The sequence below is a fragment of the Diprion similis genome, chromosome 6, assembly GCF_021155765.1.
Source record: "Diprion similis isolate iyDipSimi1 chromosome 6, iyDipSimi1.1, whole genome shotgun sequence".
NCBI classification, from domain to species: Eukaryota; Metazoa; Arthropoda; class Insecta; order Hymenoptera; family Diprionidae; genus Diprion; species Diprion similis.
Window position 1 is genome coordinate 4,811,127 of NC_060110.1, and position 12,843 is coordinate 4,823,969.

The following is a 12,843-nucleotide window of genomic DNA, read 5'->3' on the forward strand; positions in this document are numbered from 1 at the left end:
AAAGTAGCTTGGATCGTACCGACATTTAGCTCCAGGGAGTTGGCCCTGAGCCCATAGCTCAACCTGAAACAGCGTCGATGTCCCTGTTTAAACTATGGATAGCACCCACCAGGCCGCAAACAGGAGTCTGCAGATTAATTTGCAAATCATCCGCATAAATAAGATGACCTGAGAAGTATAAGACACTGGACAAGTCATTGATAAAGTCCGGAAATAGAAGAGGGCCCAGTACTGAGCCTTGAGAGACACCTTGTTCGAGGCTTTGCAAAGAGGACAGCTTCCCATTGCTGGTAGCTACTGCTTGCGATCTGTTCTGCAGATAAGCTGGCTATCCAGTTCAAAGAGCTCTGAGAAAAGCCCATATCATAAAGTTTTCTGAGTAGGACAGAATGAGGAATGGAATGGAAAGCTTTTTGAAAATTGAAAAGAATCAGTAGAGTCACCTTGCGGTTGTCAAAGCTTCTCCGAATATCTTCAGTGAGCCTCAGCAGCGCCGACTGCGTATTAAATCCAGGGCGAAAACCTGATTGACTGGTTAGGTCAACGGATTGTCTTAGAATCGATTTGTATGACTCTGTCTCAACTAATTGGATCCCCAGGAACTCAGAAAACGCAGCGAAAGAAGTGTAGGACCATCAGTAGAGAAATGATGAAGGAAAGACCACCAGCAGAGATATTACGTAAAGAATGTTTCGTTCTTAGGCTATAACTCTTGATCCGTTGCTTGCAGCATATTCGCAAAATTACGTCGATATAGTGCGTTGAAGAAGTAATTAGGGTTTTTGGTGAAGACTTCTCGAAACGGGAATTTTCGGAAAATCTGGCCTTACTCGAGACAAGAAAAGTATCGAGAAATCGAAAAATCGCGTCTTGATTGATACAACTGTAGATACTGTATGTAACTTTCAAGATTGTTTTTATGAAGATGTTTCAGGTACCTACTATTTGTTTAATTAAAAGACTGTATGATTAATGTGTTCACTTACCTCGGGAAGGAAGCCACTCAAATCCGTGCGCAAAATCGAATTTCGCGCACGCTGTTTAGAAAGTTATTATTCGAATATTGTTCTGACAAATTAGAATTTTTTTTTCTTTCATCATGAAATAACGTTCTTTATACATATGTGCGAGCATCTGGGGCATTCTAGATGAAGTCGAGCGTATGTTACGTCGAGATTCAGATTCAGCCCTCAATTTTTTCCGGAATTCTATTAGCCCATAAGAAGACTCTGAATTTTTTCTAGATTTTTTAAATTGAACGGTTTCAAGTTATAATTTTTTTATCAAATCCCCTTCTTAAAAAGGGACATTTGTCAGTTGGACGCAGCATAAAAACTTGAGGTCTGACGATAAAATTTCATTGAAATTGTTTAGAAAAATCGAAACGTTTCTGTGTACCGCGGGAAGTCGTTTAATTTCTTTTTATTTTTCAATACTTATTAGCACTCTTCAGTTTTCTATTTCCAAGATTAGTCACGATTAGACAGACCGCTCTGTCTCGCTCTCTTTCTCTAGGCCGCGTTGTAGTTCTCAGCATCCGTCGAAATTCTGTTATCGATCATCATCAGCAGACGCTCTCACTCCCGTTTTTCGAGTATATAAGGGAACTCTCCTCTGAATCGCCCCGCATTGGTCGATCAGCTTTCAACAAGCTCGGACAGACCAACGTTCAGCTGTATATATCGCTTGTTATCGCACCTCATGGAGTTAAATTAGTAATCTCTTATCAACACACTACCTCCGTTCATTTGATACATTGTTTTATATTGAGTATAGTACATAAGGATTCATTTTGGATTCAATGATTATCATAAAGCGAATACTATCCCTTTTGTCTACTTTTAGGCTAGAAACTCATCTTCTGAGCATCTCAAAACAAAATCCAGTTGTTATAGACGACACTTGATAGAGTATAACTGAAGATCTCTGCTCAAAATAAGTACTTTTATAACAAAGTCACCCTTGGCTTAGACCTTGAAATCTGAAATTATAATTACATTATTCCAAAACAGTTATCGAAGAATTTGTATCTTCTTAAATTAAATACATCTAGGACAGAGTACTCTGTTTCAATCTTGTCAAAAGTTCAGATCTGGCACGTGTTCAGATGAAGAGTGGGATTGAAGCCACTAGAAGATACTTCGCGAATATGGATTATTACATAATTCGAAGTTACTGAATTTCAAGGGATTTAAGTATATTGTTCGGCAATTGCTTCACGAAATTCTAGGATTGCAGTAAATGCATCTCGTTATACCGGATTTTCTCATAACTGAGTTTTGTTTCACACCAGATTAAATACAAGGTTATCATTCTCAAATCTACAATTTTTTAAATAAATAATAGGAATTAATTGAATGTGACAGGTAATACGCATTATAAAATACAATTTTAAAAAAACTTGTGTCTTAATAATATAAAAGTACAGGTCGCTTTTTGAACCACAAAGTTTTTGTACATTTGGCTAAAGTTTACAATAGTTTTTCGAATATTACCACAACGTAATGACTAATTCGATATTAATACGATGCTGTACTCAGTATTTTACCGGCTGAGTAAACTGTCGACTTATTTAATCTATTATCAGAGATTAACGGATCACTGATGTAGAAATGCCGCTGATAGCATAATTAATTGTTTATGAAACACTGAACAAAAATATCGAAGAACTTTTTCATTTGATGTGAGAATAACGTCGAAAGAATGAAGAAAGTTTATTCCTGCAGTTAGCGCAGGTAATTTAATTACTGCAGAAATACATTTGTTGGTATTATTATTCGGTGAAACTAACATTTTGCTATATTTTTATTCAGCATTGCATTTAGAATAGCATCACCTGCAAATTTTTTGTGTTAATGCTGCATGAGCTCTGATAATAATCAAAATAACTGCCATTTTACTCGGTATTATACGTACAGTTTTTATAGTTTTGACGAGAATAAAAATGAAAAACGGGTTCCACTTTAGTAGCTTCCGTGAGTAAAAGGGTTAAAAAGGTAAAGTAGGCTGGAATGCCAATTTTGCGGACAATAAAGCAGAGTTTAGGGTACTCTATTGCAGGTAGAATACAAGCTTAATTGCAGTTTTTTCACTCATTGTCAGCTTGATTCTTTACTCAAAACTCTCGGCTGTCGATAAACTGCGTAGCACTATTTTGGATACTTATGAATACCCCCCAGAACAGCACATGATTTAAAAAATTATTAAACAAGTAATTTGTTTCAATGTACGTTATTCTAAGACATCCGAAGGACAATTAAGCCACGTATGCAATTCATTATTAACAGGGAAAGAATTGTTCTCAGTTTTTTTGTGATAATCAAGCTGAGTTTCAAGTTTACCTATTACGAAGACACGTTATTGAAACCTGTGACTGCAATACAGATAATATTGCACACGGAAAAATGAATTAGAATGCATCAATTATAAAACCACGTATCGCAGACCCCCCTACCCCCTCGAACTAGCTACGTGGCTTATGGCAGCCCTTTATTATAATCATTAATACACATAAAACTTAAATATAGCAAAAAAAAAAAATGAAACAGAGAAGATTATCGACGATGCTGCGTCTAAAAATGCTAGAGGAGAAGATAGGAGATAAAAAAATGCACTTAGCTAATGAGTACGGTATCACCCAGGTCTATACGCGTGCATTAATTGGGTGCTGGTGAGAGAAGAAGGGAAATATATTGATTGATTGTATGCGTTTAAGGAGGATCTACTGTAATTCAAGACTGTTATATAGTAACCACAACTAAAATTTTCACTCGGTGTGATGTCAATATACAATTGGTAGCATAAATTGAGGTGACGTACTGTATAGGCTCGATTACCAGAGTTTTGGGATAAGCATACTTGTAAATTATAGAGGGATTCCTGATGAAATTCGTAGATATACAATCTGTTGAACTGGCAGTTATCTGCAGTATACGCATTTGATATCTTTTGTGACACAGCGATATATATGATTATATCTATCGAACACAAACGTTACGGCACGCAGCAGTGGAATTATGTGCGGTGATGATAGAGTATACTTTACTCCGGAGTTACCGAACAATAATCAAACCACATTACTGAATTCCTTTTGGATTTAAATCAATATTTCACGGCTAGTATACACCAAATCCCAATGATGATAAAATGATCGTCGATTAAGGAGTTAGTTAGTTAGTTTGGTTAATCAATATTATCCGTTTTTATGAATTTTGATACAAGGTAGTCGTACATTGAGTATTTATCAAATTATTACATTGGTAAGCTATGGAGATTTCTTCGAAAATGCAAAGTAAAGAAAATACTGGAATTCCAAAACAAAAGTTTTTATATCGATACTTCGTTCCTATCGGTCAAAATTTTTTTTAATCTAGTAGATTCGTGCGACTGCACTGCACTACACGATAGCTCGTTTTCTTCAGAATACTATCTGCTACAAAGTTACTGAAACTGATTGTCTTTATTTTCGGTAGTCAATTCAATATTGTTACTTGTTAATCACATTCAATATCGGTGCAATGTTATACAATTAAATATTCTACGATGGCAACAGGATAAAAAAAAAAAAATGATTTCAGTGACTGTGCAGCTAATACTATTCCGAATCAAATGAGTCATTGTAAAGTGAAACTCCAAAAGTTCTACGAAATTTTTCGCCGTTATGAAGCGATTTGAAACGAAGCATCGATTTATAAGTTTTCTTTCACAAGCTCAGAATTTTCGAAAAGGTCTTTATCACAGTGCAAGTATAATAATTCGATAATAAAAACGATCGATCTGACCGACGAATCTCCTAAAAATACCAACAACGGTGTCTCGGCATTCGAACAAAATTTTCGCACACACCCAGTAGATGCGAAGTTGATACGAAGCACACGTGCGTATTCGTACACTCATACAGGTGTTTCTGCGTGAGCGGCGAGTACCTGTTGCTTGGTGGCGTTAACCGAGAGGCAAGGCGAGTAAGGTGACGCGGAGGCATGAGGAGACGGCGGCGGCAGCGACTTCGGAGAAGTCGAAGAAGACGAGGTGTTCAACTGCTACTCGTCCAGCTGCCGCGGAGTGAGGTAAGGAAGAGCGTTGGGCCTGACGATCGCACGCAGAGATATGCATGCCTGCTTCTGTAACATGTTGGAAAGGGAACTACGCAACTGGTGAATATTGTATTTATTAGTTAGGTGCGGTTGGCGCACGGCGGCGGCCCCGTCGCCTCTGCTGATTGCTGCGATCGCGTCCGACTCTTTGTCGGGACGAGGAAACGGTGCCGCTGCCGCAGGCGCGCTTTATAATATCATTATCTTGCTCCGGAGTCCGGATTGCACGGGAGACGGAGGGAGAAGAACGTGACGCGCTCCGTCATTCATTGTCTGCCAGTCAGTCAGTCAGTCAGTCAGTCAGTCAGTTGGACGGGCGACCACCGGGTGGTTAGTTGACGGTCCGTTGGTGATTCCCAGCAGGTCGACAGGTGTAGGCGGGAGTACACGTGAGTGTTGGTGAGTGCTGTAACGGGCGTAATGATGTCTTTTACACCATTCAGAGTTATGACTCAAGCGATCACCGCTCCACATCGCCGCGTATTGTGACGACGAGCCTGCTTCATTCGACACTAAATCGACGCCGGCACTCTATCCTCGAGCAAAAGTTTCATTCTTATACTTATATGTATATAATATTTTATCGCCATGTGTTCGAATATTTGATAGTGTCGAGAGATTGGTCGAATACACGCGCCTGCGCAACAGCGTATACACAACACCGCGTAAATACATATATTTCTGATAAACGAGATTATAGTTTTTTTTTTTTTTTTTCTTGTTTGTTTGTGTCTTTTTTCTTGGTTTTCTCGTTAAGATAAATAGAACAACTTTTACCGGAACGGCACAGATTGCTAAATTTATGTTGAAATGAAAGGCTGAGAAAAATGGAGTCTTCTAATTCAAACGGTAACGGCTCAACGATGATAAGCGACAACAAAGCCAGTCTTCTTAAGCAACACGCTAACAACAACCGACTGAATGTTATCGGTAAACAAAACAACATGCGAAAGATGAGCACTATGCCGGAAGAGGACGGTTCAGACGCTGACCCAGACGCCGTGAGTCTGCAGCCGATCCACCAGCATCAGCAAGATCCGGACTCAGACTCGCCGAGCGAGGGACGAGAAAGAGGTCGCCTCCTCAGCTCTGGAAGCCGTAAAATAATGGTCACACCGGCGAGCATGTCCAGCATAGCCTCGACGAACAACGGCATAAAGCGATCGAGCAGTGGGAACAGCTCGATTGACAGCGTCCACGATGCGAAGCAACCCGCCAGAATTCCGCAATCGCGTCTTGCCGCCTTGGAAGCTGAGCCTCGTTTGTACCGGGACGGTTCAACGCACGGCGCCGGGGGTCGAATAACCCGAGGAATCGAACTGCACGGCAGCCGGCATCGCTATCCGAGTATGCGATCCCTCAAATCCACAGCCGCCGATGACCATCATCAACACAATCATCACCCAGCGACCAGTTGGGCCTCGATTGTTTTCTCCGACGCCGCGAGTCAGTCGGGAAAACCATTCCCAGATTCCGTTTCCATAAGATCCCTTGCTTCCATAGGTATGGGCTCTTCGGACGGTCGTAAGCTCACCATTCGCAGGGTACCCACTTCCCCCTCTGAACTACTCAACATGGTACATCCTCCAACGTAAGTGAAAACGTGTTCGCTTGTGATAAATTGAAAATATTTTTAACTGATCTTTTTGTATGGTGAGAATTAGGCTTTCCTGCAATGGGGGTGTGAAAAACGCTGTTGTTTGATTGTCTACTGATCTCGGTATGACGGTTTTCGCACTTGCTGTATCCAAGTATGGCATCAGAAATTCAAAGTTCAAAATAACGAATGACAGTAATTGATATGCAATGTTTTAAGGGTGTGTGTCAACATCTCGTAGGAGATACTTCGTTCGATAAGAAGTCAACTGTTTTTCTAAATTTTCATCCGCCATTTTGCATTTTAAAATTCCGATGTCATATTCGGATTTCGCGACCTCAAAAACCCTGGTGTACCAATTTCTACGAAGATTCCATGGTTTTTGACGTCGCTAAATTCGAATATGAAGGCAGAATTCAGAAATTCTTATATTATCTTTGGTTTCGGCAAACTCAAAAACTTGAGTTGGTATATCCATTTCTATAAGACTTCAACTATTTTACCGAATTTCGATGCACCATTTTTTGAATTTCATAATTCTCATATTATGTTTGGATTCAGCGACCTCAAAAACTGCAGGCAGAAATTTCTTTTAATGAATATGGCAAGAGGACAAGTTGTTTTTTTTAGATGCGTAGATACGCGCAGTAAATACTGGTTACACGGCTCTGTTTTTTGCGCGTATATGCGTCATACACGGTGAAGGGGTGAGGGAAAAAATACATTCAGGATAAGTGAAAGATAACTGTTCTACCAACTTTTAATCTTGAAATACATATGAAAACTGCGGTTAATCACATTCTTGGCTAATGAATAAAGCTAATTAACTGGAGAAGATCATTGCATTGTATTTCCGAATCAAGGGCTCGCTGAACTGATTTGATACGTTTAACCAGTTCATTAGCATTATTAATTAAATGAATTCAAGGTAATTACCTACTTCTTTGTACACACAATGCGTACCGCTGCACTGTATAATCGTACTATTATCTTAGCAATGGTAATTGTCGAGCAAGCTAGCAAAAGCTTCCATCTAGAGTCGAGTCATCACTCAAAGAATATGGAGTGTACATACATAAGAGAACGTTCATATTTTCCGGCCTGATTCTGACACTGAGGGGAATCCGACATTCGACAACTTACTACGCAACCTATCAGAGCTCATCGCTGAATTTCATATTCTCTAATAGTTCTACGTTAGAGCTATCATGGTGGATGACATACAGAACAAATAAATTCCGATAGGCTCTGTAATAAGCTAATGAATGTTGAATCGCTTCAAACTCTTAACATCGGTCGGAAATATACAAACATTCTTTCTTTCATTCATTCATCTATGGCTTGGTAATTCTCATAGACGTCGTCACGTTTATCACCGCGTTTTGCGGGGATCCATGGACGCCGGTATTGCGAGTAACTTGAACAATAAATTGTGCGGGAATTACATATGAATGCATTTGATATTTCAAAAATACCGGTTGAAATTGTGCAACCAATTTTCTCCGCATGTTTTCCACTTTTCAGCCAAGCATCCGTTTTCTGGGAGGGTGAAAAACCTAGATCTACGACAAATTTCTAAGACTAGTCTTAAAAGTTTTACGTGCATTGTAAGGTCCTTAAATTTCAATTTCGAATGTTTTCCCAGATGAACAATGTCACGATGCTGCATCTTATTGTTAATCGACAGTATTAGCGTAAATGAGGATTCTTATTTTGATTTTTTCAAGATTTCGAGTGGGAACGAAACAAACTGGAATTTGGGAAACCAATTCTCTTACTCGAACCAAAATTCGAGAATGAAAATTCTGCATTATTACTAAAATCGCACGTGAATAGTGTATTGTGTATCAAGAAGGGCAGATTCGGTCTTTAACTTCTAGGACTTGAAAGTAGTCTTTTCTGTACTCCCCGCATGCGCATTCGTGAACGAACTCTATTGTCATAGAAACGGATACTTTGTGTACGGAAAACACGCATGAAAAAACGTGTGAAAAATGCTCGCGTTATACAAAACAATATTATTTTCCGCCTTATCCGCAGTGCTACGTTGCGTAAAACTAAGTATAAGTATAAGTATAAGTAGAAATAAGGCCATAGCCAGATTAGCCGGCCAAAAGTCTCCTTTCATCACATGATTCGCGGATTTCGTTTCGTTCCGAAGCAAGTGATATTAGTACATTATGCAACAAGGAAGTAATCGACTTTTATTCCCGTGTTGCATGTAAAACTTTATTCCCGACTCTACTTTACGATATTCTTTACAGTATTGTGTATAAAATTCAGAACAAAGATTGATATCTAAAAAATGAATTCTAAGGCTTATTGTTAGGGGAGCAAGTCCAGGGCCGCAGGTCCTGGTGGGAATGTGGGGGGCTCTGCCCTTACCAGGGATCAGAGGCTGAGCCCCCCCCTCCCCCCCCCCCCCCCCCCCTCCCACCAATCCCCTTTAAAGATGATACTTTCAGAAATAAAATTAGATTAAAAAAATACGCAGTTGCCATGCCTTTAAACCTTTCGAGTAGCAATTTTCGAGCAAGTCCTTTCAAGAGAATCTTTCAGTATATTGAATATGCAGTTTGCCAATGTATTTTTATGCCAATCAAGCAATACTTCAAAAAATATTTCAATTATTAATCAATATCGTGGTCTTAACACTTTTTTCGTCATATGGTTTGGTATTCACTTGTGTCGATATTTGGTTTGTACCAAAGTTTCTGACGGTTCTATTCAAAATCTAACCAAATTTTCATTTCAGCGCTGACGAGGTTATTTATTAAAACTCAAATACTTTGATAGTGCTAAAACTGACTTGAGAGTCTAACATTCTTGTGACTTTCTTGTAGAAAATATTTAAAATATTATCTTTCTGCTTTGATTAAAGCATTTGATATATGCCTCAATAATTTTTCTATCAATCAACAGTGTTCATTTCATAATTGCTGGGCATTTAAAAATAATAACTACAATCCTATCGAGCATATTTACTCCCTGCAGAGTCATGTTTGCGAACTTGAATCGACACAAAAGAATAAGCTATTTTAAGTCCTGTGTGAATAAGTAAATCTGATTTTACTGACGTAAGCTACGCGCTTGCTATCATGCGTTTTGATAATCAATTCGATTGATTTGAGGTACCTACACATCTAAGTCTTCGGGGGTGCTAACCAAGAATGTGTTCTTCAGAATAACCACACTAACAATCATGTATCTGAAGCTCCAAACGATCGTTTCGACGCAAATTTAAACAGCCCATAATGTCATAATTTTTTCAGTAAAAATTATTCATAAATTAAATTACAAAATGATCAATCTGTATTACTTATGGAAAAATTTGTTGTACACGGTGTGAAAATATTGCGATTTAATCAATGGGGTACAAGCTCGCTTAAATACGTTGGTGCAAATGAGTGTTCACGAACTTCAAGCACATCAGCTATCTGTAGTATCTATCGGACTACTCGGTACGCCCAAGTATACTCTTTGCATTTCATGATCTGTGAGTACACAAAACTTTGTTTATCTGAAATGCTTGCGATTTCACTCAAAGTTCTGTAAAGATTTGACGTTTGCAAATCGTAAACCGTCAAGTGGGATTGATTGCGATAATCTTCACACAATGCGTCATGACATAACTGAGTGTGCAATCATGATAGTATCAATCTCTTGTATTACAGTCCGTCAAGTCTAGCAGATTACACGCGTATACACTGACCAATCGGAGAAGCCGATGCCGGGTTTATTGTCTTGGAACCAATCGGGCTTCAGTGGCATGTTGAAAGGTTGAGTGTTTTTAATCAAATTCGATTACTTATGATACGCGAATTAATCAACGTCAACAAATCAACAAATTTCAATGACACAAGTTAAGATCTCAACAATTTGGAAAAAGATTTTATAGTTAAAAAGTTCGAAATTATCAAAGTCTTGTGTTTCTGGTCCAAGTTGTGGAGGGTAGAGGTAAGGATGACTATCTCCGTGTATAGAAAGTGTCCGTAAAGTAGAGTACATATATAATGGCGCTGCTGTAGCAAAAGAGAAACATTTAAAAGAAAACGCCAAGAATTGTTAGAGCAGGACAGAATTAAACGGAATATATTTGATATATGAGTATATTTTCACTTCACTACGTTAGCAGGTGACCAGGCATTTTATCAATAACAGCACTTTTATCAACGAATCTAGTCATCGCAACTACTTTTCTATTTTGCTACTTCCCTTTGACATACTTCACTTCATCTATAATGGCTAAATTCAGATCGAATCCTTATTGCTTATCAGCACCATTCTGGTAACTTATTGAACCACATTTGCTGCTTTTTGGCGAACACTTTTCCAGTTGAAAACCCATATGAGATGCTTTTCCTTACCTCTAACCTCGATAGTCCGAGTTTAATTTTTTTGCCTTATTTTATTCACCATACGGATTTCCACAGTTTGACAAAAAAAAAAATTAAAATAGGAATCTCCATTGCGAAGTGAATGAAAACAGGTTTTGTGTAAGCACGGTACAGCAGATGTTTGTCAATATATATATTTGCGTGTTATAACTATACTGTAATGTAAAATTTCACAAATAGTTTGAAAACAATTTATGGAGATTTGGTCAGCGAGCAAAATGAATCCACAAACATTATAATCAGATGGAAAACATCAGAGTTCAATCATTTTGATCATTTTCAACATAACACCTTCTCACCAATTGTTGATATATTAGTTTGTGCTACTCTTACGAAGTCACATGAAACCCTTCGAAATCCTGTGAAACCACATAAGGCAATCTGAAATATATAAAATGTTTCTAAATCTCCAAAAGCGAGGTCCGACTTCACAACGTGTCATGCGGTCAGGTCGTGCTTGACATTTTTCCTGATTTCACGGCAAAGGTTGACGATAAATATTTCATTGTAACGTAATTATCGTATTTGGCGCCTTTTTCTACATATCGGATGTTTTTGATTCAGATATGATTCCACTCGGACAATAATCTCTTTTTCGAAAAGTTTCGAGCGTGCTTTTCACGTGCACGTCCTCACACACACATGCACACACACACACACACACACACACGCACACACATGATGATACGTATGCACGTATAACCGCGTGTTTAAACAAAGGGAAGGACAACAGGATACGGCCGTTATGCATTACCCGGACTTTCACCGGCGCGTCGCGGCGTCGCATTGGCCGAAGGCAGAATCTCTGCCCAGGTCTTCTCTGTGGCCCAACGGCTTATGTTCATCCAACTCTAGTTCCTCGAAACCAGAACTTAGGTATCTCGCAAAAACTCTACCTGCTGATTTTACAATACAACATTTTTCAATCCTTTAAAGGAGGCACTTGATTTTTGACGCGCGGAAAACTTTGGTTCAACTAATGAGAATTTAATATCGAATCGATCAAATTCTTTCATTCATTTATATAATGTCATAACCACGCAACTATTTATTTATTTATTGATAATCAAAAGGATGTTTTCTGGCCTTTTATTCAGAAAGAAAGAAAATTGATAATTGTGACAAGTATCTCTTAAGGATACATCGATTGAATAGAAGGACTTATAATATTTGTTAAAGAAGCTTACCTAACTAAAATACAATGAAAATATCTTATCGAAACTTTTTTTATGCAACACATGGAAGGCGAAATGAAGAAGTTTGAATCGACTGACTTAAACAAACTTTCGTGAATTGTGGTTCTTTGAAGTTTCGAATATTATTGATATATGGGAAGTGAGCATAAAAAACCTCCTTTTCTGGTAACGAACCCTAATACATTTTCGTGATATTGACTGATTAAATAAGTTAACGCATGCAGTGTTTCAATTTATACCAGAGATATCGTCAGTTACAGTTCTTCGATTACGAGAAACGCGAACAGCTTTTATCATACGAAGAAGTTAGTATGACGAATTTCCAGAAGTGGATGATCGAACGGTTGATCTATTCAACTATTTCCTAATTCTTCAGATCAATCATTCCTGATAGATATCTTTATATTATTATAGGTTGAGCAGTTGAAAACCAGATAATTTAGATGATTCAATTTCAGACAATTTATTAACTTCTTTGTGTTGTATTAAGCGGATCATTTGTTTAAAAATAGCGTTTTCGATTGAATTTCTTATTTGCAAATGGCGTGAATTGTATAATA

The 12,843-nt window shown here is 38.3% G+C and overlaps 1 protein-coding gene across 1 annotated transcript in view; it reads left to right on the forward strand.

Annotated features, from left to right (window-relative positions):
• Window positions 1–5,832: 5,832 nt before the first annotated feature.
• Window positions 5,833–12,843, forward strand: part of LOC124406710 (sodium- and chloride-dependent GABA transporter ine-like) — a 30,339-nt gene continuing 23,328 nt past the window's right edge. The window contains exon 1 of the mRNA XM_046882242.1: window positions 5,833–6,684. Within this exon, the coding sequence (XP_046738198.1) occupies window positions 5,921–6,684 (764 nt within the window). The 5' untranslated portion in view covers window positions 5,833–5,920. The remainder of the gene's footprint in view (window positions 6,685–12,843) is intronic.